This window comes from Zasmidium cellare (assembly GCF_010093935.1).
Source record: "Zasmidium cellare ATCC 36951 unplaced genomic scaffold M409scaffold_52, whole genome shotgun sequence".
NCBI classification, from domain to species: domain Eukaryota; kingdom Fungi; phylum Ascomycota; class Dothideomycetes; order Mycosphaerellales; family Mycosphaerellaceae; genus Zasmidium; species Zasmidium cellare.
Window position 1 is genome coordinate 120,419 of NW_022986996.1, and position 27,578 is coordinate 147,996.

The 27,578-nt window shown below is 55.1% G+C and overlaps 8 protein-coding genes across 8 annotated transcripts; 3 read left to right on the top strand and 5 right to left on the bottom strand.

The window, feature by feature from the left end:
* Positions 1–875: 875 nt before the first annotated feature.
* Positions 876–3,407, bottom strand: M409DRAFT_60303 (uncharacterized protein; the record flags this gene model as incomplete). The annotated part of the gene is made up of 1 exon (XM_033814425.1): positions 876–3,407. One exon carries the CDS (start codon positions 3,405–3,407, stop codon positions 876–878), a length of 2,532 nt encoding a protein of 843 aa, XP_033660934.1.
* Positions 3,408–6,684: 3,277 nt separating this feature from the next.
* On the bottom strand, positions 6,685–7,780 carry M409DRAFT_37821 (uncharacterized protein; the record flags this gene model as incomplete). Its single annotated transcript, XM_033810801.1, has 2 exons — positions 6,685–7,178; positions 7,213–7,780. The coding sequence occupies 2 exons, from the start codon at positions 7,778–7,780 to the stop codon at positions 6,685–6,687; spliced, it is 1,062 nt and encodes a 353-aa protein (XP_033660935.1).
* Positions 7,781–8,400: 620 nt separating this feature from the next.
* On the top strand, positions 8,401–10,387 carry M409DRAFT_60305 (uncharacterized protein; the record flags this gene model as incomplete). Its single annotated transcript, XM_033814426.1, has 3 exons — positions 8,401–8,543; positions 8,602–9,541; positions 9,596–10,387. 3 exons carry the CDS (start codon positions 8,401–8,403, stop codon positions 10,385–10,387), a joined length of 1,875 nt encoding a protein of 624 aa, XP_033660936.1.
* Positions 10,388–12,729: 2,342 nt separating this feature from the next.
* Positions 12,730–14,712, bottom strand: M409DRAFT_60306 (uncharacterized protein; the record flags this gene model as incomplete). The annotated part of the gene is made up of 4 exons (XM_033814427.1): positions 12,730–12,854; positions 13,028–13,546; positions 13,598–14,112; positions 14,507–14,712. 4 exons carry the CDS (start codon positions 14,710–14,712, stop codon positions 12,730–12,732), a joined length of 1,365 nt encoding a protein of 454 aa, XP_033660937.1.
* A 2,761-nt stretch (positions 14,713–17,473) lies between these two features.
* On the top strand, positions 17,474–18,704 carry M409DRAFT_60307 (uncharacterized protein; the record flags this gene model as incomplete). The annotated part of the gene is made up of 2 exons (XM_033814428.1): positions 17,474–17,639; positions 17,764–18,704. 2 exons carry the CDS (start codon positions 17,474–17,476, stop codon positions 18,702–18,704), a joined length of 1,107 nt encoding a protein of 368 aa, XP_033660938.1.
* A 2,098-nt stretch (positions 18,705–20,802) lies between these two features.
* Positions 20,803–22,747, bottom strand: M409DRAFT_29500 (uncharacterized protein; the record flags this gene model as incomplete). Its single annotated transcript, XM_033809495.1, has 3 exons — positions 20,803–22,096; positions 22,152–22,267; positions 22,316–22,747. 3 exons carry the CDS (start codon positions 22,745–22,747, stop codon positions 20,803–20,805), a joined length of 1,842 nt encoding a protein of 613 aa, XP_033660939.1.
* A 225-nt stretch (positions 22,748–22,972) lies between these two features.
* Positions 22,973–24,691, top strand: M409DRAFT_29501 (uncharacterized protein; the record flags this gene model as incomplete). Its single annotated transcript, XM_033809496.1, has 1 exon — positions 22,973–24,691. The coding sequence occupies one exon, from the start codon at positions 22,973–22,975 to the stop codon at positions 24,689–24,691; it is 1,719 nt and encodes a 572-aa protein (XP_033660940.1).
* A 1,038-nt stretch (positions 24,692–25,729) lies between these two features.
* M409DRAFT_60310 (uncharacterized protein) lies at positions 25,730–27,569 on the bottom strand (the record flags this gene model as incomplete). Its single annotated transcript, XM_033814429.1, has 2 exons — positions 25,730–27,238; positions 27,297–27,569. 2 exons carry the CDS (start codon positions 27,567–27,569, stop codon positions 25,730–25,732), a joined length of 1,782 nt encoding a protein of 593 aa, XP_033660941.1.
* Between the last annotated feature and the right edge of the window lie 9 nt (positions 27,570–27,578).

Sequence of the window (27,578 nt, forward strand, 5' to 3'; positions counted from 1 at the left end):
CTGGAGACGGACACACACGCCCACGGGTATGACATAGTTGGGGAAGCTGTGGTTGGCGGTGATGTTTGTTCATTGTTCGAAGAAAGGAAAGAAGCAGCCAGTGGGTAGAGTGAGTTGTGCTGGACCGGAAAAGGCAGTTCTCTCTCTGCGTCCCTTTGCGGCGACTCCCTGTTCTCTCTCTGCGGTACCAAATCCTCTCCACCAAAAACGTCAATTGAGGACACAGTTCCCGAGGGTCTTGATTCCACCTCGTTTTGTAAGAAATTCGTTGCGTACACTCATTGGCGCTCCAAATCTAGGACAGCAATTGCTGTTCTGCGCTGCTTCTGGACACTGTATCTCTTTCAGATGTCTGATACACGCTCAAATATCACCTATCATCCAATTCAAACGGCTCTTGCCAGCTTATTGGAAGTGCTGTCGTCATGACGGCTCTAGCCAATCTGTACGCCGTGAGCTCGTGTACGGTCGCCGGCATGGATGAGACGCCTTGCACAAGTGAGGGTTTTGTGAGACAGGAATCAGGAATGGTACCTGGGCTGATCCTACTGCGCTGACGAGATCGGGGAAGCCGCTCGAATCGCCAGCTATGACAAAGAAAGAGTTCAGTGAGATCAGGCCTGGCGGTTTGTGAAACGTGCTGAGCAATTTGCGATGTTGCCAGTAAGACTACATAAATGTAATCCTGGAGGGCTGTGGTGTGCCAGATGAACATGAGATGACATCGAGGCTGATATCCTCCTCGTCCAGCATCCTGCCTGACTCTTTCGACCTTTACCATCTGCCAATCGTATTGTGACCAAAGCTTGAGCAAGCCAAAAGAAACCAATCGTGAACCCGTACCGTCTACAATCACGATCTTGCGCCCATGAACATCAGTCGAGGTCGACCATTCCCCGCATCCCATTCGCTTCCTGCTCAAGCAAGGAAGCACGATCTCGCATGGCCTTGGCAGTGCTTTCGTACTGGTCTGCTTTCGCTTGAAACAAAGACTTAGCCGTCTCGCGTATGCGTTGCTTCTTCTCCGAACAGACCACCAAGTCACTCTTCATTTGCCCGGCGAGTTTCTCCAAAATAGCAGTCTTCCTCTCGGTAAGCTCCAGATCTCGAAGCCGCGACTCGAAGGTTATGACCAGATCTGGCGTTGGCTGAGAAGGATCGTGGTTCTGCACGTCGCGGATGCTGGAAATGGCAGCCTTGAGCCGAGTCACGTACGTCGACTGATCTGAGATCCGACTCCGAACAGTGACAAGGAAACTGCGAATATGCTGCAATTGATCAGCGACCTGGGTGATATGTGCGATTTGGCCTCTGACGAGCTCTTTGTGTCGTTGGAGATCGGCCTGGAGGACTTCGAAAGTGGAGTTGGCCAAGTCTTGTGGTTCCACCTGCGGGGGATCTTCAAAGTCTTGATCATCGAACAGCGAGGTGATGTCTTCTTCGGTCTCAAGCTCGAGGTTTTCGCTGGCGCAAAGATCCACACAGATTCGAATGCAGTACTCCCATGCGCCCACGAATGGGGTCGACGTAGGCTGACAGCCATTCATAGCCAATCCCATCATGACTGCAATGAAGAGGTGCGACTGGTCTGTGGTGTTGGGTGCGGGAAAAGTGCAACGTGAGGTGGTGTGCGTGTTCTTGTCCTGAAAGAGCTCTTGTATGCCTGGCCGCTGGATCAACGCCTGCATCGTTTGTTCAGCCACATCGCAGTCGGCATCAGCAAGTCCAAAGACTGTAATCGCCATGTTGCTGATCTGCAGGCTAGCAAATCCGCGCATCTTGCATTTGGTAGGGTTCTTCGTTTCGTCGGGCGAGTGTTCTGGGCCAGAGAATGTGCCAACGGAGATGAAGTTGCCCAACTTGACCAGCTTGGCAGTCTCACCTGGTGGCGTAACGGGGGCAATCGAGGAGTCTGTCCACCAGTACCCATCTTGAAGAGCGTGACAAGTTATGCCGGTGGCGAGGGATGAAGGTTGCAGCACATCAAGCCATGAGTTCTCAAGGGTCGCAGCGATGGAAGATGGCCGGCGCTGCCGTTTGCTCGGCGTTCCCTTTGACGAGACGGACTTGCGCTTGTCCCTCATGCTGCCGACTATCTGAGCATCCGGGTGCGGCTGTTGCGCGGGTGAGCTTTTGGTGTGGCGAGCCCGCCTGACGTTGGTCTCGAGCCGGCTGGGTGGCGGCGTGTTGTTGCGGAAAAAGGACAGGAGGTGGCTGGGATCGGGAATCTGCTGATCGGTGTCGTTGTCGCCGTCGCTTTCTTCCGTGTTGCCGGTGCTGTCGCTGCTGCTGTCATCCGAGTGCAGAGGTGGCAGGGTGCCCGCACGTTGTTCGTCGCCGGTGTTGTTAGTGTCAGGAAGTCTGTTGTTGCTAGCGGGGAGGTGCAGGTTTTGCGGGGTAAAGTTGTTTGCTGCCGGCGGATCGGGTGAGGTGAGGCAGGAGCGATTTGGGTTTGGGTGAAGTGAAGTCGCCGGGTGAAGTGAAGCCGCCGCATGAAGTGACGATTTCGATGGAGGGGAGGATGTCGAGTGAAGCGATGCGGCTGGGTGCGAGTTCTGGGGCGGGTCGTTGACAGGGGTTGCCTGCGCCTGGCTCTCTCCGCTGTCACGTGCAAGCTGCTGGTTTGAAGCAACCCCGTCCTGCGGCAGTGATGGACCCGTCGCTGACGACACACCTGCTTGTTGAGTACTCGACATGGATGGTCGACTGGAAACATCGTCTTTCCGCTTGTTCTTAGCCGGCCTTCCTCGACGCTGAGGCAGCTTGTACCCCATCTTCTTCGCCGCTTGAGTAATGTCTGAAAGCACCCACTCGGCCTTCCGATCCACACCAGGTAGCTTCGTCTTCCCCGCCTGCCGCTCTCTCTTTTGATCGTGGAATGTTGTAAAGGCGATGGCGAAATCTGGTTGGTAGGGGATGTAGTCGCGCAGTGCTTGAAGAAACCATTTGCTCTTGACCCCGTCGTGGCCGAATAGGGCAAACAATCGGAAGATGCTGAGGTTGTAAGGCGATGTAGCGAGTTGTTTGGCATGGTTGAGACAGTGTGAGCCCATTCCGGTCTTGATATGTGACGAGAGAGCGTCAAGCGTTCCTGGATCAGTGCTGCTGGCGAGCTCCTCATCAAGGGAAGACTGAGTTCCGCCATCACCCTCTAACACGTTCCTGTGCCAGAGCGCTCGCAAGTCCTGGAGCGCTTGCATGCGGTGATCGGCAGCGTTCTTGATAACATTAGGTAGGCTCGCCGATCCGACTTGGATGCAATCTTCCTCTTCAACATGTGACACATCGCTCTGTTCACTCAGTGGCTCACTATGTCGCTGGCTGCTTCTCACTACACCGTCCATCGACCCGTCCAGTACGGAGCGAGAGCGCGTGCCGTACGGTGAGGTGGTCTGCGAAATGGTCATGGTGTTGTGAAGGATTCGTCATGAGTCGCGCCGATGGTTGTTAGTGCAATCACGCGGTGGTGTCTCCAATCCAAGAAAGCATGTAGAGCATATTTGGGGTAGGGGGTGGTGGAGTTGTGGGGTGTTCTTTGGAGTGGATAGTGAAGAGTTGGGGAGAAGGGTGAAGGCAGCTGAGGAACCGGGGAGGGGTCAGAGCGTCCCCCGGAAGCTCGGCTCCTGGACGCGCTTGTGAACGGTCCGCTCACCAATCAAAACACCGTAAAGCCGGGATAAAAATAGTTACCTGTACACCCCACCTTCACTTCGCTTTTCACTATCCCCGTGTACCGCAGAACCATATTAATGACAGAGCACAAGCTAATCAAAGACCGCTATGTACCTCAGTCCGAACGTTTCACGGTTTGGCATAGCAGAAGTTCTAACAAGCTAAAAGCAGACAAACTATACTACATCTCGAATCCATGTGATAGACATCACGATAAATATGGACCGCACAGAAAGCTCTCTCGGCCAGGATGGGGAGATAACCAGTATGATGTGTTCTCTTGTCGAGAGATCGCTAACATCTGTGAAAGGGCTCCCCCAAAGCACGCCGAACTAGCGACGAAGACCAGTACCACCTCGCGCAGCCGATCACATGCGTTTGCAAGGAAACGAACCACTTCATTCGACTGTCTCGCTCGCAAACGAGGGAAAGCAGCATCACATACCTCGCTCAACACCTGAAAGGGGACTCCAGCTACCCTTCAAAGGCAGGAAGAAGGGAAAGATTTTTTGAGACGACATCAGGAGCGCCCTTCTTGTGCTCGCCGGAAACCTGGGGGAGAGTGACAATGTCAGGTGAGCGATGTGCTACGAAAAAACACATCCCTCATCCCAAGAGAGCACGGGGGATGTCAAACCCGCAGGAGGGCGAGCAGACTAAAGACATGCTCTCTCCTTGTAATGGATGGTGGGACCCAAAGGCCTTGCAATAGGATGGCCACTGTTGTCTGGAGAAAGGTTCAGCCGCCTTTACAGCAGCATGGTCCTCAAGCACAAAAAGCCTTAAGACATCGACCATATCCTCCAGGAGTTTGAGCCTGGAGTGCAGGATGATGTAAAGGTCGTCACGAACTTCCCGGAGGAGGCTCCTTTGGAATTGATCACACGCGAGAGGGTAAGTAGGGCAAGGCAAGCTCCTAAAGATTGACACCGGCAAGAGTACATCGAAGCGAATCAGCATCGCTGAGATGTTAAGAAAAATGCGCTTGCGCTCAAGCTGTGAAATGAAGGGGTGCGGTGGGAAGCTTGGTGGAAGGACAAGCCGAGAAGTATGTACGCTGTAGCCAAATTACCTGATTCACTCTATGAACCACTTCTGTCTTTAGACGGCGTGAAGCACCTCCATCTGGCAAGATATCCGCCGTCGTAGAGGGTTGAGAGGTATCTTCGCATCCGCCGTAACATATGATCCGCAGGAGGAGAATATTCACTTCATTCTTCTACAATGTGATCAACATCTGATAACCCAATGATCTGGAGACTCCCCGGGAGGAGGATATGTCCCACAGCGATCCTTGAAATGACCATTCAAGCACACAGTCCTCGCTCATCCATGGTATCAAAGCTTGAACGAAGAATTGAAAGATAGATACAGATCCCAACGAACATGTACGATGGTGGTATGTAGAATTTTACACTCCAGCTCATGTCGAGGGGTTGGGGAGGTCGAGATTACGGCTGTAGTCAAAGAAAATGCATGGATGATGCAGATACTCGAACGACAGCGAGAATTGTGTTCTGAATATGCTGCAAACTTTATCGTCGTGGCGAGTTTAGAGATCTTTGGCAGTCGAGAGGTGAAGTGAATCGTACCCGCCGAACTATCAGCATCTTTCTCATGTTCTCCGCATATTAACGGAGCCCAGACTTTGCTGCTATCTTCTCTCTAAGCCCCTCGAATGGTCAACACCGTCTTATCCTACAGCTTGACTGCTAACAATCTACCTCTCTGAAGTTGTGTCAGAAGTCCGTGGCATGGGAGAACGTTTAGGGACGGAAAGCGAGTGTTTATTTCTTGGGTTGTTGAGACGGCGCTGATGCCCTCCAAATTATCAATGGACGAGGATCCCTTGGGAGAGGAAGAGTAAATCCATACCCCAAAGGCCGCTCTCCGACGTTGATATGTGGTCATTGGATGGCTTCGAGCTCGTCTGTCCATGTGAAATGTGTGGTGATCGAACACATGACGAGGGTTTGCGTGGTGTGGAGGTGAGGCGCATTTCGTGCATCAAAAGTACCACGCCCAAGTTTTGCAAGTATGATGTACGAGGCTGGCGAAGACGATGTCCCATGCTTCCAGGATGCAATGCAGATGATCGTTGCTGGCAATGAAGACAGCAAATCGCATCCCCAAACAGCATCGCCAGCGTGCCAGCCGTGAAGCAGCGAACGACCTCCGAGGATACCCCACCTCAAAGCCAATCCACATACGTCGACTTTCACACCCCGCCTCCAACATCCACCAAAGCCCCCTTGGCCGAGTGGTAAGGCACTCCCGATCACAAAAAACCACAACACCACAACGTGACGAGATCAGATTCCGTTTCGTCGGGGATCGCGCAGAACTTGATCCAAGGAATCTTCTCGTTCCGGTGGGGCGCTGGAGATGCTTGGATCGACTAGTCATGTTGAAGATCGGGAGGTCCGGGGTTCGAATCCTCGAGGGGGCAGAATTTCTTTTTTGCATTTCTTTTGGTAGGTGGTATAATCTTGCTGAGTTGTTTTCGGGTCGCGATATGAGGATGTGTGTTGCGATTGGTTTTGAGCCATCATGGAACTTTGTTTTTGTCTGGCGTCTGGACATCAGTTTTGGGTATGATTTAAAACTGGATGTATCTTCCAATTCAACGATCGGGCGTCCTTGGGAAAGGGCCAGCAGAGTGCTTTGCATTATTATCGACGACGATCGCTTGGAACCTACCACGTTCGGCGAGTGAGAATAGATCAAGGAACGGGAGCTCAGGCACTGATCCACAAGATCGCCTGCGATGGCTGAGGGTCTGGGTGAAGGTGAGGCAGGGGCATGTTTGGAGAAAGTTAACACCTTCCATTTTTCCGCTTTTCGAAAATCACAAACTCAAACTGTTGTTTCGTGTTATGAGAGCCATCATGCGAAAACCTCAACTAAGCTCACAAAGAAGCCAGCAATCAATCCCATTCAGCCTTCACCACTTCTCGCTTGACCGACCGACCAATCTCCCTGTTGTCTGGCACATTGCTCACGATATGCCTCTCATCCCAGCCAAACGACCGCCTTCTTGACCACACGCTGCTTCTGGTACTCCTTGCCATCCGCATTGCCGGACAAAACCACGACAGGGCTGCAGATGAGCAAGACTTCATGATCATCGAGCGCTTGAGGATCCTCGTCAATCTCCCTGCCATGCATCGCATGCAGCTCAAGCTTTCCAGAGCTGGAAGAATAGACTGGACACTCTCCATGCGGGGTTTCGCTCGCCAACTGCGACCAGGACAAGACGTCGAGCCGAGCCTTGCGAGTCCACACTTGCCAAGCGAGGTCGATGGTTTGCTTGACAATGGGTGCGAGGCCGTCGTACATGTCGAACCTCATCTTAGTATCGGTGATGAAAGCAGCGGCGTAGGTCTGGATGAAGGTGTTGGTGATCTGGCGGATGAGGGCGTCTGCCGCAGACTTGGTCTGCTGTGCGGACGTGTTGATGGAGCGAGCGAGTTTGCATCTGAAGGCTTCGGCGTCCTCCTTGTTGCCTGATCTTCCATTAGCATCATGAATCGTTGCCACATTTCGAAACCTTACCATGCGAGATGTAGCGTTGCACACCGTTCAGGACCGGTCTGACCTGGTCCGGCTGAGTGCCAGTGAGCAGTGGGCCCTGGAAGAAGAAGAATGGATCGGCCAGCACTTGGCGAAGCAGATATGTCGAAGTGAGTGTGGACAGCAGGAAGGCGGATGCCTTGCCGGGCTTTTTTAGGGAGTTGTTGACCGACAGTGTGGTGAGTAGCTCTTCTTCACTTAAGCCAGCGGGCAGACAGCCGAGCCAAAACAGATTCAAGTGGATGTTCCGGGTTCTCTTCCCATTGAGCGTGATGTCTTCGTCCGGAGTGCTGGCTTGACTCCACTGGCGAATGGCAGAGATGATGGAGCTGATCTCGTGCTGGACGAATGAGTTAGACAGCGGTGCCCATTGAGCCGACTCGACCGACTGCAGCTTCTGCGACTGAAGACTGCGGATGTCTCGCTCACGAGCCTCGAGCTGTGCCTCGAGCTCGCTGCATTGGTCTTGAGCCTCGCGCTGGGACTTGGAGAAGGTCCGGACCTGATCCTTCAGCTCCTCGATCTCATGGGTCATGTTGGCCAGCTGCTTGTTGAACTTCTTGGTGATTCGGTACTTGTGCTGGGCCAGGGCAGATCTCGAGAATGTCGGCGAGTGGAGATGCTCTCTGGAGTGGGGAGCGAGGGGTTTGGACTCGGAAGCTTCAGGCCGCTCGGAGCGCTCAGCACGCCTCTCTTCAAGACGTCCGCGAGCACCATCAACCTGGCGCGGCATCTCAACGCTGGGGCCGGGCGTGTCTTCATCAGTTGGCGTTGCGGGCGACGAAGATCCGGCGGGCGCATCTGGAGAGTCTGCTGACGTGGTGCCCATGACGACTGCCTTGGCGTAGTTGAGGATTGAAAATGTCATCTGGATTCTGATCTTCGTGGGTGCGAGTGTCGGATCGGTGAGTGACAGATGAGGTGAAGTGAAGAAGAGGTGGAAGGAAGTGCAGCGCTGACCAGCAAACGGAGTCACAGAAAGCTTGGCGGCTTGGCGTCGTCTCGTGAATGCCAGGCTACCTCCTCCTGCTCTCCAGACAAGTGCCAAAACAAACACCACAACACCACCACGCGCTATCTCCACCGCCGGCACGAGAGATGGTCGCTCGCACCAGCAACACCACCCACTTCAGTCCTCCCCCACCGTACACCGCCATGCCTCCACCCGCTCCGTCGACTGGCACGCACAAGATTGTCGTCGCCGTCGACTTCGGCACCACCTTCACGGGCATCAGCTGGGTGTCGACCGACGGTGCCCACGTCAAGGTCCTCGACGATGTGCACTGCATCAACGACTGGTGAGTACATAGCCCCAGCTCCTCTTCGTCTCATCTTGCTGACTCTCGCCCTTTACAGGCCAGGTCCTGGTCGTGACGGCGACTACTCCTGGAAGACACCCACCCGCATCGCCTACGCCGACGACGGCAACCCCACTCTCTCCACCAACGCATGGGGCTATGAGGTCCTCCCTCGCATGAAGTCCTACGCTTGGATGAAGCTCCTCCTTGACCCTGCCGTCGCCACCAAGTACGACGACCCGAGTCTCGAACTCACCCAAGGCGAAGGCGTCCTCTCCAAGCCCTTCAACAAGACTCCTGTCGACATCTGCGCCGACTTCCTCACCGAAGTCGCCCGTTTCGCCTACGAGTCTCTAGCCAAGCGCATCTCCCCTGAGCTCCTCAAGGCATCGCCCTTGGACTTTTGGTTCACGGTCCCCGCCGTTTGGAGCGACAAAGCCAAACACGACACCTTGAGAGCAGCTCAAAAGGCGGCCAAGCAGGCGAAGCTTAGCGCGCATCCAGACTCCCACGTCTTTCTGATCCAAGAGCCTGAGGCTGCCGCCGTCGCTGCACTCTCCGCTCTCACTCAAGGCGGGTCCTCTCAGCATGTCGATGTCGGTGACAGCGTCCTCGTATGCGATGGCGGCGGAGGCACTGTTGATCTCACCAGCTACGAGATCACCGCCATCACTCCTAAGCTTGCCTTCAGAGAGTTGATTGTGGGAAACGGCGGCAAGTGTGGCTCTACCTACATCGATCGAGAATTCATCAAGTGGATGGAGGCTAGGTTCGGAAAGGCGTACACGATGCTTTCCTGGGACAAGCGTGGACCGGCCAGCCGTCTGATGAAGGATTTCGAGGGACACAAGCGAGACTTTGGCAAGTCTCAAGACGTTCGCCGTGTGTTCGAGCTGCAGCTATTCATGAAGAACGCTTCCGACTCGCAATTATATGACGAAGACGAGGGAATTGTTCGGCTGCAGTATGTGGAGCTGAAGCGCATGTTCGACACGGTGGTTAGTAGCAATGTGACATGGGCAACTCTTTGCACAAGGCTAACATCATTCCAGGTTGACAAGATCAAGGCTCTGTTGCAGTCACAGCTTGACTCCGAGCGTCGCCAGACGGGCAAAGTCACCATCAAGACCATCTTGCTGGTTGGTGGTTTCGGCGACTCCACCTACCTCAACTCTGTCCTCCGTGAGTGGTGTGAGCGTAGAGGACTCCGCCTCATCTGCCCCGAACACCCCCAGTCTGCCATTGTTCGGGGCGCGGCGTTCAGCGGGTTGCACAGCATACAGCCTGCCTCTCGTCGCGCACGCTTCCATTATGGCTTCACCCACCACGAGGCCTTCGATCCTATGCGCCACAAGAAGAAGGACCGGTTCATCTGGGACTGGGATGGAACTGCGCGAGGCGCAGGCAACATGGGCTGGCCACTGGGCAAGGGCGATGTTGTGAACGAGTCCACCGAGATTGAGACGTCTTATTATCGGACTGTCTATGAAGACTCGAGCAGCGAGCCATGCCTCTCCGACATCTACATCAGCGACCTTGATGATGCCCCCTACAATGTCCGTCATGCAGGAGTCCGCAAGCTTGCCACTATCAGCATAGACATGAGCAATGTGGATCTGAGCGGATATCAGAGTAGAGTGGTCAACGGCCGGATCTTGCGCCAAGTGGAGCTCAAGTACAAGGTGCAATTCGGCCATCGTCGCGGGGTCTTGCTCTTCCTCGTTTCGGCCGATGGCAAAGACATCGGCAACGCCACCGTCACCTTCGACGGCCAGAGCGCTGCCCCTGCCATGTCTGGTCCTGGCGGAAATGGAGGATCGTCGCCTCTCTGCGCTATGCAGTGATTGCTGCACATCGATCCATCGCAAGTCTGCTAGGATCGGGAGATCTCCACAGCACACCTCAACAAGCCCTTCGCGGAAGGCGTCGCTACAGTACGTCCTTCAACATCAAGGATACCTCATCGCACAACGTTCATCGCAAGAGAACCTCGAGTTGTTCTCAATTTGAATTGAAGTCATTCTCAGAACCCATCTCATTCCTCTCACTTGATACTTTTGCATGCCGTCGAGACGTTTCCAAGACTGACAGACCGAAAGACGTATATCTTGATTGTTCATTCGTCAAGCGCTTCATCCTTGAGCCCTTCGATATCCCTTGCTTGCACTGCCAGTCATCCTCCCTCTCAACCCTTTCCAGCATTTGGTGAACATTTCCTTACCAGTGCTCTCTCGCCGCAAACTTCACCTCCCAGCTGCTGCGAGTGACTCCTCAAAGCGCTCTCCCTTTTCCGCCCCGAACTCCCTCCCCTCCACCTCCAGGGATATCACCTCCACCCAAGAGCCGAAACACATCACCAACCCTCTTCTGCACCTCTTTGATATTAGAGATTGCCTCAGATTCCACTTCTGAATGTCCCCTACTTACTCCCGGCATAATGTGCGTTACTTCTATCTTGTGATGTCGTCTATACGGCTCCCACAGTCCCCGGGATGTTTTGCTCCCCGGGAACGGACCAGAGTGGCTCATTCTGCAGCCTCCTTGCAAGGATACGGACTCTTTGAACAGCACGGCGTACAATGCCGACGAGGAGCTCACCCTGAACAACGTATACATATCTCTTAGACCTCTGTGCGACGAACCTCTGCATACCTCGAGGTGGAATATACCGCCCAGTCATCTCACGCTTCTGTCTGGTCTCAATTCAGTTCAATGAATTAGAGGGCCTTCGTCGGCCAAGGAAATGTTGCCCAGGCAAGAATCTCTCGACGGTGTGCGATACAGCACCCTCAACCCCTTATCTTCCCCAATACGATACAGCCTCCTAAGCATCAGCCTCTCAAGCATAAACTTCTGAGGCTTCCCTCTCTCTGCGCCAGCGCATGATCCTCACGGACAGCGTGGTAACAGGTGATTCGGCTTGTTACATAGGTCTATGGCCGGGCTGAATTGCGGTGTGAAGGCCTCGGCTGTGGACATGGGTGCGAGTGGCGTTGGCGGGGGAATCGGTGTTGTTCATGCTGCTACCTTTTGCTTCTTCAGGAGTAAAGCAGGGCGAGAGGCGGTGGTGTCTTCGAAAGTTAGTGAGGATACTGGGCGTTTGAGATCTCCTCGGTGGTGAGAGGTAGTTAAAGAGAGGCAGTTGGGAACTTGATGTTTGTTGTCGGTAGAGGTTGGGTTGGATGAGGGAAGGGAGGATATCTCTTCCTCCTGGGTGCAGGTCTCATCGACGAGAAGCGACAAGTCGAGGCCGCTGAGGATGAAGTCTCCACTCCAGCTGGACGAAGGAGCTATAGCGGTGGAGGACTGGAAGACTCCTGTACGATACAAGTGTCCAAGGTCCTGACGGGCGACTGTCTCGGCTACAATGGCGGCTGGTTCTCTTGATGGACACTGATCAAGACTCATCTCTGTCGTAGTGGTACGGATTATAGGGGACAGTGCGGATGATCTTAGCTGCTGCTTTGTGTTGTAACAAGCGAGACCACCAGGAAAATGTGGTTGGCTGGAAAAGTCTTGCTGTCAGGGTTTGGGGTAGACATGGCGATGTCGTGGGTTGGAGGTGGTGTTTGTTGCCGATAGCTATCGTGAAATGTGCGAAAAGTTAGATTGACGATGTATCTAGCATGGGTTCCTCTGCCTTTGATCGGGGAGGAAGGCATATATCTCGTGGCTTTTGATGGCTTGCTGAGAAAAATTGCCTCTGCTTGTTGGTTCACCATCCATCTCCCATGTTTCGGAAGAGGAAGGCAGCTACGAGCACCACAAGTCATTCGAGAACTTCCCAAGACCTACAAGTCGGCCGTGATACTGGTTTTGATTGATTTGACTCTGACATCCTTACCATTCCAAAGCCGACCATTTCTCTCCCATGAAGCGTCCGCTTGTTCCGTGCTATCGTCCATCAGAGGCCAACGTTGAGTAGGGCGAGAAGGTAGTATGATTCTCAACACTCCAGATAAAGAAGCCCTGCTTGGGAACCTTGAAGAGCTCGAAGGCCAAAACGGTTTGCCGGAAACGGACCCTCAAGGCTTGAAGTCCTCCTCAACCGATTGCAGCTCGATGTTGATCTCCAAGAGTCTGCGGAAAATTTCGTCGCTCGCCCTGCTGCTCACAGCCGGGCAAGTGCCTCCACGATTCTAAAGTCCACCAGTCGTCATCGTACAGTTAGTCGAATGGTTCGAGGTCACGGCGTCCGATGTGGGAGCATTTCAGCGCACAGAATGTTGCCGAAACAGGCAGGCTGGAGGGTGGAGAAGTTGTTTGCACAGCCAGTGTCGGGTGCACCCATTTCGGATGTGTCGCTGAAGCCTGAAACCAGGTAGATACCTTGAGCGTGATAATGTCCTTCCCATGGTGGAGGGAGGAGACGGAGTGATGTTAAAAACAAGGTTCGGCGACCGGTTCGGATCGGACGCCGCCGGTCCGCCAAGCGTCACCGCACTTCAACCTCACCACGACGACCATGACGCTCTCATACATACAAAGGACCAACACCCCACCTGTTGTCTGCGGCAATGTGGCCACGCCGAGCACACACGATGGCCCGAGAGATCTTTGTCCATGCGCAGGCCATTCTCCCACCGCCTCTGCGATGCATGTCCATGCAGAAGGCCGACTGCACCTCCCTGCACCACACGAAAGACAAGCAAACGACACCAACCCTTTGATCGCTTCGCCTTCAAATGCGATGCAACCCCTCCTCCGCCGACGTTCTCCTCCCTCCCTCCGCGAAGCCAGACCAAGGAGCGCATCATGGTGAAGGAGCACGCCCTGACGTCGACGCGCGTGCATCCCTGCGTGCCCACGTCCATCGTGCCCGACCACTGGATCCCATCCTCCTGCCACCAACAACAATGCACCGGCTGCCATTGCTTCAAGCGTGGCTCGGCCTTTGTGCACCTCCGCAAGTCTGACGTGACCACTCAGAAGTGCTACTCTTGTCGCAAGAAGGGTAAGACGAAGGTTCCAGCAACCAGCCATGCGTGACCTCAACTGATCCCCTGTTCTCTTCACAGTCGATACCCCGATTCATGACCTGCTCGACGATCCACCCGTCTGGCTGCAAGGCGCCATTGGCGCCTTGATCATCGCCGCGGTCCTAACTCTGCTCTGGTGCATCGTATCCATGGCTTTGCGCACTCCAACAGCGCCTTCGTCGACAAGCAAGGACCTTGTCATGCACGACGCAGCCGAGACGACGCGCGCCACAAAGACGCTGATCACCACGTTGGTGCGCACAGAACCCATCACGAGAGCTGGAGAGGTGGTGTTGGAGCAGAAGGTGATGACGACTACGCGGGTGGTCATCACGCCGTAGGATGTCGGGGGATGTCTCGATGGTGAGACGGGAAAAGGCAGAAGAGCAGTGAGATTGATTTGGCAGGGTGAATGGTATGGGAAGACGGTGGGATGGACATGGCGGGGGAGATGGATACATGCGAGAGATGGATACATGGCGACTATATGGATATGGATGAAGATTGCGGGAGAGATGGTCATAGGGGGACGACATGAGGCGATGAACAACACGAGATGGATACACATGCGGTCACATTGAAAGATGTTTCTGAGAAAAGCAATACAGTCGTAGCGAAGATCAGCAATGACGACGGCTTGACAGTCACCGCGCCTCGCTCTCGCTCTCGCTTTCTCCCACCCACACTCCCCCTTTGGTTTTCCTCTCTCTGATAAGCTTCGTACATACGATTCTTCTCCCTCCCCCCTTCCCCACCGTCTCTCTCAGTGCTCCTGCTCTACACAGACCACGACCAAACCCGTCAGATCAACGGAGATCCCCCAAAAGTCCCAAGAGATGCCAATCAAAGAAACCCAGACTCGTCAGTCTGGGTTTCCTTGGATGAAGCCCCGAGAACATGTCTCCTTCCCACGCTCCACTCTCTCCCTCCCTCAGACAGTTCCTCTCCGTGCTATAAGTTTATTCGTGTTGTTCAGACACACACTCGATGAACCTCCCGCCTCTTCTGATTGATGGTTCTCCTCGCGCCTTAGGAGGTTTTGAGGGAGAGATCGTGTGGGTAGACAGGATTTCTCCCTTTCGTGGTTGGTAATTGGTGGCCCACCCGCCACCCGCGGAGCCAGTGTCTTCTGGGAGGAGGAAGACTGCTTGAGAGTGGAGGAGGAGGGGATGGATATGCTCAGTCTCCATCTCATCTCCTCCAACACATGCTATGCTGTGTGTGAGGGCTCGGCGGGTTTTTTCTTGGTGGAAGATTTGTGGGTTTGGGGGGACCTTTCTTTGGTTTGGAGGTTTGGGGGTTGAAGTCTCTTTTAAACTTCAAGGTTTAGAGTTTGGTGCCTTTCTTTGATTTTGGGGTTTGGGGTTTGGGGGGTTTTTTTCCTTTGATTTCGAGGGTTGTAGCTTGGGACTTTCTCGCCGTGATGAATGTGGGAATGCCTCCATGGTATTGATGTTTTGGTTTGGTTTCTGATGGGTGGGCGGATGCGTTGATGTTCTTGCTGCTTTGGTTTCGTTCTGCCCTAAGAGCGAGGGAGAGGAGCAGGCGGACGGGGTCGCAAAACGATGAAGAATCGCATGACCCAGAGGATAAGAAGTTGATCGCACGAAGAGGTTCGGGAGAAGAGGATGTGCAGGGAATGTCGATTGTCAAAGGTTGATCAAGTCTTTGGTAATTTCCGTTGCCTGCACATTCTCCCCGACCTTCTCCTATTGTGCTTTGTTCTCAGACTTTGGAATCGAGAGTTGGCGGGAAAGGCGATGAAGGATCTCATGACCAAGATTTGAAGAGGTTTGTCGCACGAAGAGGGTAGGAAGGAGAAAATGTGCAGGCAAAGTCGATTACCAAAGGTTGGCCAGGCCTTTGGAAACCTCCATTGCCTGCACATACTCTCCCGCCTTTTCCTCCTGTTGCGCTTTCTTCTCAGGTTTTGAAGTCGAGATTTGGTCGAGCAATTCGGAACAGTGGAGATGTGTGTGCTTGCTTGAGTTTTTTGTCTTCAAAGTTTTTCGAGGCGGTGATGGCCAAGAACAGCCGATTGAATCCGGATCCGGCAAAGAGAACTGAACCAGCACTCGAGAGTTGTGTCGAGAGGTTGCTCTGGGATAACAGTCGCTGGCATCTGTTCTAGAAGTCCCAGCGAAGCTTCTGGTTTCGAGTGCCTGATCCTTGGTCAGTCAAGCCCGCGTGGTTGATGTTTTAGGAGACGTACACATGGATGGAACGAGGTAGAGCATGGAGCTTTCATCTCGACTGCAGAGCCATCAGGCTTTGAGACGAGACATGCTGCTGATGAATCTGTCTGTTGGATCTCGCTGGTACGCTTCTCCCTCCTCGCTGCAACGGCAGACCAACGAAACTGGCTGGACTTTGGACAGCCGGGCTAATGTCCCAGGCGCGCTTCTAGGAAACCAGTCGACTGCCCGAAGCCAGCCAGAAGACGAAAGCATGTCGATGGAAGATGGCCGGAAGCTCAAGCATAAGGCGAGTAGGTGGTATCATGATAGAGGGCGAGGCAGTGTGCTTAGGTGGTAAAGCAAGAAACCGGGAGAGGCTTTGCGTATTGGTTGGTGCAGCCTAAGAACTCAAGTTAGTAAGAAGTTGGGAGACAAGAAGGCACGCATGCTGGGTAGTAGACTAGTAGACATACTCAGATTCATGATCATATAGTCGAGATGATGAGCTGCTGCGAGATGTGTAGATTGAGGATCGTCAAGTGGAAGATGTCCCGGAGAGATAGAAGAAGTGGAGTTCGCTGGCCACTAGAAGAATGTAGAGGAGGCATGAGAGATGGAAGTGCGAGATGGTATGGGGGAACTATGAGCTGAGTAAAGATCCTATGTATGTGCGTCGCGCTGCGCGGAACGACAATAACAACAACCACCACCACCATCACAACACGACGGCAAGAACAACATTTCGAGCGCGTCTGAGATGAGATTTCCATGGGCAGTCCCAAGAAGACAAAGACAAGCGTTAGTATCCAGACCGCCAAGCATTTGACGAGACTGCATGCGGTGGTTGTGTAGATTGGCCGTCACGAATGAGATGAGGTGAGGTCGAGCGACAACAAGATGGTGGAGGGTCATTGGGCAGGATTCGGAGTGATTATTGCAGTCTCCGTGCAGAGCGCAGTGATGGAACGCAAGGACAGAGCGGCAGGCAGGTCGTCGTTCGAGGAGAGGCTGCAAGAGGACCGTCCATATCCAGGCTCGTTCGCGGCGCAAAATGAAGAGCAGAAATGTCTTGCTTGAAGGGAAGTTAGCCAGCAATTCTCGTGTGCCGGCATGGATCGACGGGGCTCGCGGGTTCAGTAGTACGAACACATGTTTGCAGCACCTCATCTCCAGACATCCTGGGACGAGATGAGATGAGGTGAAGTTCTCGGGATCGCGGGCGCTTGGCGGGCGCTCCCGCTTTTGTAGCCCAGATCAGACTAGCTCGCCTGTCGTTTTGGCACTCCACGCAACACAGTCCATACCTTCAGAACATCCCAAACTACCCTCCGTCGCTTGCTCCGTCACGGCAATCAGCCTCGTCAACCTGGCCCACTCACCTCGCCGCCTTCAGTGGACTCCTCCCGCCCGCCATGCGCGCCGTCTCCCAATTCCCCTCCTGTTCGCCGGCTCCTGACACACGACGGGACGGCACATGAAGCAGCAGCAGCATGGGTCCTCAACACCACCCGCACCATGCCTCACCTCTGTCCGTCTACCCGTCCGCCGCAATGGTAGACCTAATGGATCCGACGGGTGAGCGCCCAGTGCTCTGGATGCAACAACCCGCCGCGTTGGGTCTTCATTTTCCCTCCATCTCGCTCAACATCGACGTCCCTCTTCGCCTGCTATTTCTGATCCATGCCGAGGCGCTCGACGGGTACGCGCAGCTCAGATGAGTCCCCATTTTCGGTGCCGTTGCTCGGTGGTGGATGCTGCGACTTTGGATGCGGCAATGTCCTGTCAGATGGGCAGAGTCCCACATCCCTCTCCTCCACCTCATCAGGCCTCCCGCACCACTGTCGCATCACCAAAGGCCCGAACAGCACACCCTCTCACCAACCCAACTACCTTGACGTCGTCACTATCGTCGAGTGTCGATCCGGGCGGCCGAAGTGGACGTGAGTTGGGCAAGGAGCATGGAGCCGCATTGGGAGAGCAAGGGCAGCATTCAAGAGCAGACAGCAGTTGGGGGTTGGCACATGGAGTCATACTTCGGACAAGAGCCATACCACAAGCCTGCAGGTGCCCATGATCAACCGTCGAGCGTCAACACTCAGCTCGCAGCAGATGGTGGCTGGCATACGGATTCAGCCCTCGGACAAGAACCGTATCACCAGCTTCCAGGACCACAGGACCCTCCGTTGAGCGTCAATCCTCAGCTCGCGGCAGATGGTGGCTGGCATATGGATCCAAACTTCGGACAAGAGCCATACCGCCAGCCTGCAGGAGCCCACGACGTACCGACGAGCGTCAACACTCAGTTCTGGAATCCGCCCAGGTCCACCTCCTCTGCATCGATTACAGGCCCTGCCTATCCTTCTGCTCAAGTTCACCGTCGTACTGCCAACCCTCTTTCTGCATTTGCTGTGAGCGAGTATGGCTTCTCACCATGCACTCAGCCACCACCTCCAGCAACTCCAGACAACCCAGTCCCAGCTGCCAGGATCCCAGCACCACCTCAGCGTCACCAAGTCTTACCAATCAGAGCCAGCCGTTCGATTCGCAGGTCCAACCAGCTGCTTCACGCACAACTTCGCCTTACTGCTCGGGAGCAGTCCACTGTGCCCAGCGGTTCTGGGGCCGGATCAGCAGCTCCTCGTCGTTCCATGCAACTGCAGCACGGTGCTTGTGATCGCATCCAATCTCTCGACCGCCGTCACCATCGCTACAACCGCCAACGCCGACTTCAACGAGTTGTTGCCGATTCAATCAACGGGATGACCATCTCAGCGGCTCGACAGCTGCAAGCTGAGCGTGCGTTCTTCTCACCATCATCCTCGCCATCGTTGCTGGCATCGACCCGCACTCCTCGGACACCAGAGCCGAGACCCGCGTCGCCACACCTGCTTCCCGAACACATCTACCGCTCGCAACAAGCCCGCTCTACGCCTGCATTCACCTCACCGCCTTCGCCACCGTTGCCCATTCCAGCGCCGCGCTACATTCTCCGCTCGCAGCAATAGTCACGGCGCTGTGCATGTGGCAGGGACCTGCAAAAGTTACTGGATCTTGGTGGTGGACGGTTGGCTGCTTGCTCTGCGTGCTGGAATGTAATATGGCGAGTCAGTCGGCGAGTATGAGAAGGATTTCCGTTTCGGTTGCAGTACTTGCAAACTTTGAGCGCTCCACTTGTATTGCTTGCGAATGTGGCTGAGGGCTGGAAAGTGCATGGTTTGGGAGATGCGACATGCTCGTTTTCACTTCGATATCGGCAGGCGACTTCAATCACACATCCATTGGCTTCCCCGTCGAATCCCTTCACCAGCCTTGCAATACAAGTTCTCGGGTTCAAGTGAGGACCTTCAGACTACGATGAGCTTGTGTCCATTCAGCTGACAGGTCTTCATCTGTATGCGTGGGTGGAGGTGGGTGCGGGGAAGTTTTTCAGGAGAGTTGGGGCAGTATGTTGGAGTATGGAAGTGGGTGCGTGTAAAGTATATCAGAAGTATAGAAAACCCAGAGAAATGACGCGCAGTCTCGACGACGACGACAGCCTCACAGAATGCCCACCCACCCTGCTACAGAAACAGCCCGTCTTTCGTCGTTCAAGAGCAAGGCATCGCATGCTCACGTCTCATGTCTCATTTCGTCTCAAACAACGACGAAGACGGGCCCTCGAACCTCCACTGCCGCTATGCCTCACCATCCCACCAGGACTTCGAAGGAACACAACTCGAACACCCAATCTCTCACGCTCAATTCAAGCCATGGTCATCTCACATCAACACAACACAAGTCAAATACGAAAGGGATGGCTTAACGCACGTGGAGATGAAGAGTAAATCCCCTCCCTCCAGCTAGCCATCTGCGATGGCTGACTGACTGACTTGCCCGCCCGCCGAGCTTCGTGATACCTCTCTTTCTCCCTCATCACCGAAGTTGATGGTAGAGAGATCGAAGTGCTGGTGACGGACGGTGATGGAGTAGGCTTGTCCGAGGGGGGAACTGTCAAGATTGTCTGTCAATCCGAGCAAGCAAGCATATAGTGAAAAGACTCCATCGATCTAGGACGTTTTGGACTGCTCATGTACATCTACGTCGGAACTCGGGCGAGGCTGGTCGTGGGCGTTCCCGATTTTGGGGATGAAGGGGTGAGGCTTTAACCCACCGACAAAAGTTATAGATCCCATCATGAAACGTTGTTATCACACTAGCAAGGAAACGCATCTCCACCTGATTTTCATCTCTGCTGTGCTATCAAAGCCTCGAACTTGAACCCGAGGATCGCGACAGCTTTCGGAAAGAGCAAAGGAAAGGAAAGGAAAGTAAAGGAGACATGCAATCCTTCCGTCGTACCTGACCTTGGCCACATCAAACCTACCCGTGGAGGACTGACTGTAGGAGAGAGGTGTTTGAATTTCCCCCTGAATGCTTCATCCACGCTTGAAGAGCCTCTCCCTAGGAAGGGTTTGTTCTCTTCTCTTCATCTTACTAGGCCCTTTCATTGTCCCCTTTGCATGTATGAACGTCCTCTCTCTCATCAAGAGTCGTGTCGAACGCGGTAATGGAAAGAAAAAGAAAAAGAAAAAGAAGAAGAAGAAGAAGAAGAAGAAGAAGAAGTAGCCAGAAGGGGTTCTTCTTTTTAAATCAATCAACGATACATTAGCTTGGCTAGATTCATTTCTCGACGACCGAGGCTGTTCTTGTTGGCGGTGTTTGGGTGAGTGATCTGTTCTTCTTCTTCGTCGACGAGGGAAACGAACCTCGCTTGGATGTTTCTTGCCTGGCTGTATGTTTGTCCATACTATACTCATTCGCGGCGGTGGAGGTTGAGGTCGCTTGAACTTCGACTTGGTGGAGATGATTGCGAGTCGTCTCTGCATAACCAACCCATTATATACATACACATACTCGACGAGGAGGAGTGAGGCTTTTGCAAAAGAAAAGGATTCTGGAGAGGGAAATGCTGATCTGGATGATGAGCAGGGAGAAGTGCAATGAAACGTTGAACAAGCTCCCGAGAAGATCTCTCTCAATCCTCCCGCACATGTCTTTTCTGTGTAAATATCACCCTGTGACCACGACCAACGCTCATCTCTTCTACATTAGCTTTCCCTCCAATCACCACTGCGGAAGCGACATTTTCAAGCTCTTCCACTCCACGACCCGCTGCCAACAATCCTGCATCGGGCTCAGATCTGCCACTCGCACTGTGCCCTCCCATTTCCCCTGCTGGGACTCCTCCGGCCGGATGACCACGCTTCCCACGCCGGGGACGATCGGTCGGCCTCTCCTGGACCAGCCCTCCAACTCGCACAACGTCAAGTTCCCCCAACCTTGCCATGAGGCGGAACAGACATCTTCCTCTTCCATCGCGAAGCTGTTGAAGCTGTCAAAGCCGTAGCGTTGGTGTTGGTGGTGGTTGTGGGATGTCGAATCACTGACAACGCCAAACGCCTTCGAAAGGGTCTTGGAGATCTCACTACGGAGATCCTCTTTCAGCTCATCCCACACTCGATCTTGTCGGCCGCCAGCGCTGATCTTGTTGGCGATGTCAATCACATGGTCTTTCCAGTAGTTGAGTTGAGCTGCGGTATGAACGTCAAGGTGCAGCTTGTCGAGCTCATGCTGTGTGACCTGGAGATGAAGTTGTTGTATCACGTCGAGATCGTCTCCATCAAGCGTCCGGCCGACTTTGGCAGGATCTGGAAGATCGCGGAGAGAGCCAAGTCTGTGCTCCCATTCTTGACCCCAGTCAAAGGCACGTAGAGTCGCAGACGGCAGCAGAGGAAAGACATGCTGAAGGGTGAGTAGCAGGACGGCTGTGTGCTGGCGGAGCTGGGCAGGACGACGCAAGATGACCGGGAAGAGCTGTTGAACACTTGGGCGGATCCAGAGAACGTGAGGACGGAGGTATACGCAGTACCAGGTTGCCACGGTGGGATGGACGAAGTGATGAGCAGTCCGGGGACTGGGACATGTGGAGCCGAGAGGATTGTCGAGATACTCGAGATACCAGGGGTGCGGCTGGAGGTCAGATGGAGAAGAAATGCAATGAGATTGCAAGTGGTTGTTGAGGTCCTGCAGTTTTCGAATCACTTCATCCAACATGGGAGCGAACTCGCTCTTGTAGCAGCGTATCTGGCGAGCAAGGCGGTCGCGGAGGATCAGCACATCTGTGACATAGGCGTCATCAGACAGACACTCGCTTTCTCGTGAAGAGGGTTTGCGGGTGGAGATCCATGAGGATGGAGACAGAGATGATGACGATTTCCGGTCACAGAGTCGAGATGTGCGCGGCAAGGTGGTGGTAAAAGCTTGAGTGTCGGGATGTTGACGCACGAACTCGTCAACACCATTTGGACACACTGTGATGAGCATGTTGTCGAGCTCGCAATATGCCGCCGCCATCAAGCTGAAGATTGAGTGAGCCCAGTGGACAGGAGGACTTCCCAGGCAATAATACTCACGGGATGTGGGAATCCAGTGGTCTGAACGATTCGACGAAGCGAGCTCCCGCGTGGAAGGCAGCAACAGGAGAGTGGCGGCCGAGGAGATGATGATCGTGATATGACTGGCCCAGGTACTGGGATGTGTTAGCAAAGATAGCAAACGTTTGAGATGATGAGCTGACCACTCCAGGGCTCATAGCATCATGACGGGCGAGAATGGTGGGATCCAAGACGATGCAGAGAATAGCGAGAGCGAGGATGCAGGTCGCACTCAGGCCGGCTCCAGCGACAAGGCCAAACCATCTCATCCATCGATATGCACTCCAGTGAGTCCAGAAGAAGTAGCCAAGGGCCAGGGCGAACAGGGCAGATTGGTAGACGGGGTCAATGAACAAACAGGCGCACAATGGCCAGGTCCAAGAGATGTATCGATTGATGGCTGGGGTGACATGGCGGCGAAGGGAGTGGGCCAAAGAGGGCGGTCTGCAACGAGAAAGGAGGACGTCGATGAGAAAGATCCAGGCCGCGGCGGTAGCGAAGAAAACAATGGCGAGCGGCCGGGCAAAGGGCACCAAAGCGCAGAGCCCAGTGCACTGGGAGGGCGTGTCTGCCATCGTGGTCTTTGTTGTCGGTTGGGAGGGAGATGGAATGTAAGAGTGTGGAATTTGTGCGTTTGCGGTCGAGACATGACGTGCCGTATGCGGTGTAACCGCACGCAAACGGGGGACTCTTTAGATGCACTCTTGTCGAAATCATGCTTCTCCCATTTCTTCCATATCGTGCTTCTGCCAGATGCCCGCGACGCCCAATTCCTTTGTCCGACCTAGGAGGCCCGCACGATGGTGACAACACGGGCCATGGTGCTAAGAGAGCAGGCCCGCCAGGCTGAGGAAACTCGGCAGGACCAAGGGAGCGGTTCCGACCGCAGTCAAGACGACAGCGACAGCGGAGAGAGCGCCGGCAATTCACATCATAGCGAGGGCGGAGGACTCGAGCAGGATGATGGTGGCAGTGGGGACGCCGAAGATGAAGATGGAGATGGAGAAGGAGACGGCGGAGGAGGAGGTGGTGGTGGTGGCGAAGATGAAGGCGACGGCGAGGCTGAGGCTGCAAGGCGACGACCGTGGCGAGTGTGGGTCTGGTGCGCTCTCGGCCTCGGCCTCAGTCTGTGCAAGTTGCACGTGATTCCGCGCGAGCGGCCTGGTTCCGCCCCCGCACCGGCCTGGGACTTGGCGCCGCCCTGTCACGTCGCGACGAACCCCAACCAGATCGCGCCGTGCATACAGCTGGCCAACACGACGCGCCTGCTGGCCCTGCCGTTCGACCAGCTACTGGAGACGCTCCGCTCCGCCGCCCCTTCTCTCCCCACGCCGCCGCCCGCCACCCTCCTGCCCGTGGATTCCGCCCTGGACGCCGCCTTCTCCCACGCGCAATCCCTCCAGGACCAACTGGACATCCTCCGCCCGCACTTCCTGCCCTGGACCCGCCCGTTCGCCTTGCTGGCTCCGCTGCGCGCCGTGTCGACGCGATACGATGCCTGCCACGCGCCATCTGCTCTCCTCCGCCGCGTGTCGTGCCACCTGTCGCCGCCGCCGCCCGTCGTCCCGCTGCGCGCCTTCCTGCCCGCTCTCCTCGAGGACTGGCACCTCCGTCTGTCGCTGGAGCGCCCCCGGTACCTCGCCGAGCGGGAGGAGCTGCGGCGACTCGATCGCACGCTGAATGCCGTGGCCAGCGCCGTCACCGCCGCGCTCGAGGCCACCAGCCCCCGGTCCTCCACCGCCCAGCCCGCTCTGGTCTACCTTCGCCGCGCCGAATCTCGCCTGCTGGCGCTGCGGGCCGCGTCCCACATCGTCCACCGCCGCCTCGACGCCGCCATCGCACACGAGACGGCCCTGCAACGCCGCTTCGCTGCCGCCGCCGCGGCCATCATCCACCCTCTGCTCTGCCTCCCCCCCGACCACCCCATGCCGACCGACCTCGCCGCCGTGGCCTCCGCCATCCAGACTTATCCTCAACTCCTGGATCTTCCCGTGGAAGCCGCGGCGGCCCGGGTGTACCACAACCTGACGGCTCTCGGCCGTGCGGTGCGCCAGGCGGTCGAGCACGAGGGGAATGGCGAACACCTCGCGTCCGCGGTCGCCGACGCCACGTACTTTGGCGCTCGAGACTGGGCTCTTCAGACGTTCGATCACTGCATCGACGAGAGAGCACAGGTTCCGTGTCGGCGGCAGCCTCAACCTTTCGACATGGCCACGACTTCCGACTCCTCTCACGTCAGCCCGGTCCCAGAGCATCCCACTGGAGACTTCAAAGGAATGGGTTGCACTACGCACCCGCAGCTCTTCCTCCGCCATTGGTACAGCACCACATCGGACGCGGACGCATTTGATCCCCAGTGGCCGAGCCTGCCATTCTTGCACGAGCGTGTTGGGCTACTGGATCCGAAGCGCAGGGGCAAAGTCAGGTGTAGTGCCACCTCGGCATCGCATCCATCCACCTCATGGCGAAGAGAGGGATTGTGGGAGGTCCGGGCCAGGTGGGCTCAACATCAAGGCTGAAAGAATGAGAATGGACCTGTATGGGTGAAAAGAGGGCGGGACATGTCAAACTTGAAGGATCGGGCAGAGCTGATGGACGTGGATACCTGGAGGAGGATGAGCTGAGGAGGTTTCGCTGGGCAGAGGATTGATGTATGGCTGTTGAATGGCAAAGATTTGCAGACGATGGAGAGCTGGCTGACTTTGGAGGGGTGAGTGGGAGGATTCCGCCGCGTGGATGCTCTGTGTCCGTGTACAGTAAATGAGTAATAGAGGCAGGGATACAATTCTCACACCGTGACAGCGACCCGCACAAATCTTTACTTCCAAGTTCTCACTCCTCCGTCTCATGCCCGGGAGATTTCGCCCGACGCACGATGGCGTGCGAATGTATCCATCAACTCATGGATTGATTCTAAGTACAATACAACACAAACAACCCCGTCCATCAAAATGTCTCTCCTCACCGGACCCCTGAATCCAAACATTCCCGCCATTCTCTCTCGTCCCGGATTCATCATCAGGGCGAGCTCGGACTGCTGATTGAGTGAGGGTTCAAGTAAGGTGAAGTCGAATCTGCATACAATTATCATGACGCCATCACCCTTAATCGATGGATGGATAGATCACCAGCTGTGCGTTATCCATTGGCCTGGAGGAATATGAAGTGAGGATAGGAAGCGTCGAATTTGCAAGAGTACCTAGGTACCTATCGTTAACAAGGAAAAGGGAAAAGGAAAGCAGCAGACTGATGAAGACGTGGATAGGAGATTTCGGCGTTGATGGAGAACATATTTCTTGAAGTTGCCCTGTTCTCTGGTACTATCATCACCACCACCGCACACACACACATCTCCCAAGGTGAACAAAACATCAACTTCCAAGTCGAAGAATCGAACGACAATCTCGAATCACAAAACAGCTATCGTACAGCCAACAACAACACAAAGGCAGAATGGAAGAACAAAAAAAAACGTCTCGCCGCATTGTACTGTTACACCTCACGCCTCCCATCCCAAACCCTCTTGTCTTGTCACGATGCTCTGCAGTGTTTCTTCCTCAAATCCTCAGCGACGACCTCATGCCCTTGCTCGGCGTCGCAAGGTACTCCTCGGGTGTGGGCTTGCTCAGACGACCGCCGGCCTCCAGATCATCAACACGATCCTCGAGCGTCTCAACACGGCCCTGGACGTCCCCGCAGAAGCCCTTGAGGTTGGCAGTTGCGGAGGCCAGGCGCTTGAGCGAGGCCACGGTGCGTTGCTGGAGGTATTCGTTCTGGGTGGCCGCACGCTCGGTGTCGGCGGTGTGGGCGTCGAGGGCGTCGGAGAGCTGGGAGAGGTCTTTGCCGTGTTGGGCGGTGGTGAGGATGATGGCCTTGTGAGAGGATGCGAGGCCGGTGTGCGAAGAGGCCAGGTCGTCATGAGCTTTGCGGGTGCTGCTGATGTCCTCTCTGTAGGATTTGAGTGTCGTGTCGAGGTTCTTGGACATGTTGCGGATGCTGGACGACTGATGATCGATGCGGTTGTAGTTTTGAGCGACGGTGGTGGCGAGACGGCCAATGTCGTTGGCTTGATGGTGAAGCTTGGTGGTGTGGTCCTTGACAACGCCAGAGAGACTGCCCATCTTCTCAGCGTAACCATCAAGGCGGGAGACAGCGCTGGAGAGGGAGTTTGTCTTCTCGGCGTGAAGACCAAGGCGAGTCTCGTGGCCCTCGACGGCGTTTGAAAGATTCGCCAACTTCTCAGCTTGACGACCAAGGCAAGTGCCATGCTCATCGACAGCACCAGAGACCTGCACGAGCTTCTCAGTCGCCTCCTTCGACACAGTTCCCAGATTGCCGACTATGTTGGAGAGGTCGTCGAGACGGCCGCTCTGGTTACGGAGAAGGCCAGCGCTGGATGTCAAGCGTTGGTGTTGATTGGAGAGCTGGCTGCCATGGTCTTTGAGGGTGATGTCATGGGCAGACAGACGTCCATCCTGAGTGTTGAGGTGGTGGTGATAGAGGTCGAATTGGGAGTCATGGCGGGCCAGGTGATTGTCGTGGGCATCTAGGCGATGGGTGTGACTGTTCAGGTCATCCTGGTATGGGTTGTCGTGGTACAGCTCAGACTTGGTGGGTGAAGGAGTCGGAGGAGGAGTGGCTGGAGCGGTACCGCCGAAATGGACGCCAGGAAGTTGGGTCGACTTGGCGGTAGCCTTGTGCGGCGTCGGGAATATCTCGACAGTCGAAGCAGGAAGGACGGTAGGGGCAGCCAGGATCTTTGGTGTGTTCGCGCGAGGAAACGAGGACTCAAAGGCGCCGCTCGCAGCCAGTTGGGATGTGGCAGCGTCAATCACACTCTTCCACCCAAGATTCTTGCCACGCCACTGACGCGCTGGATAGGGACTGATGCCAGCGTCGCCCCAGGTGCTGACGCCGCTGGCAATGCGAAATGCAACATCGCGCCAGACAGCCATGCCGAAACAAGTTGGAATGCCGAGGGCATGGGCGAAAGAGATGAATGCCTGTGGGGTTGGTTTGCCAGCAGGCTTGCGGAAGATGCCATGCTGGGATGCGGTGGCGATGATCTTGAAGAAGAGTGTTAGCAAGTGGCAGAGATGGAGCAGGGAGAACAGAGGTACTGACCTTGGCTTTGAATTCGGCATCATCGTAAGACAGTCTGCTAGGACAGCCGTCGGCCGCAGTAGCTTGACCAGCGAGATATCCCAGCTTGAGAGCACCGTTGCCAACCTTGTCGGATCCGAAGACAACAAAATGGATGTATTTGGTTCGGAGGAGAGGAGTCGGCTCGTTGGGAAGGGCGTGGCCATTGTTAAGCATGATGGCATCGGCAGTCTTGTGGCGCGAGGCCAGCGTGTCTGGCTGGCACCAGGAGGGAGGCACGCGCACTGCCACCATGGTGAGAGG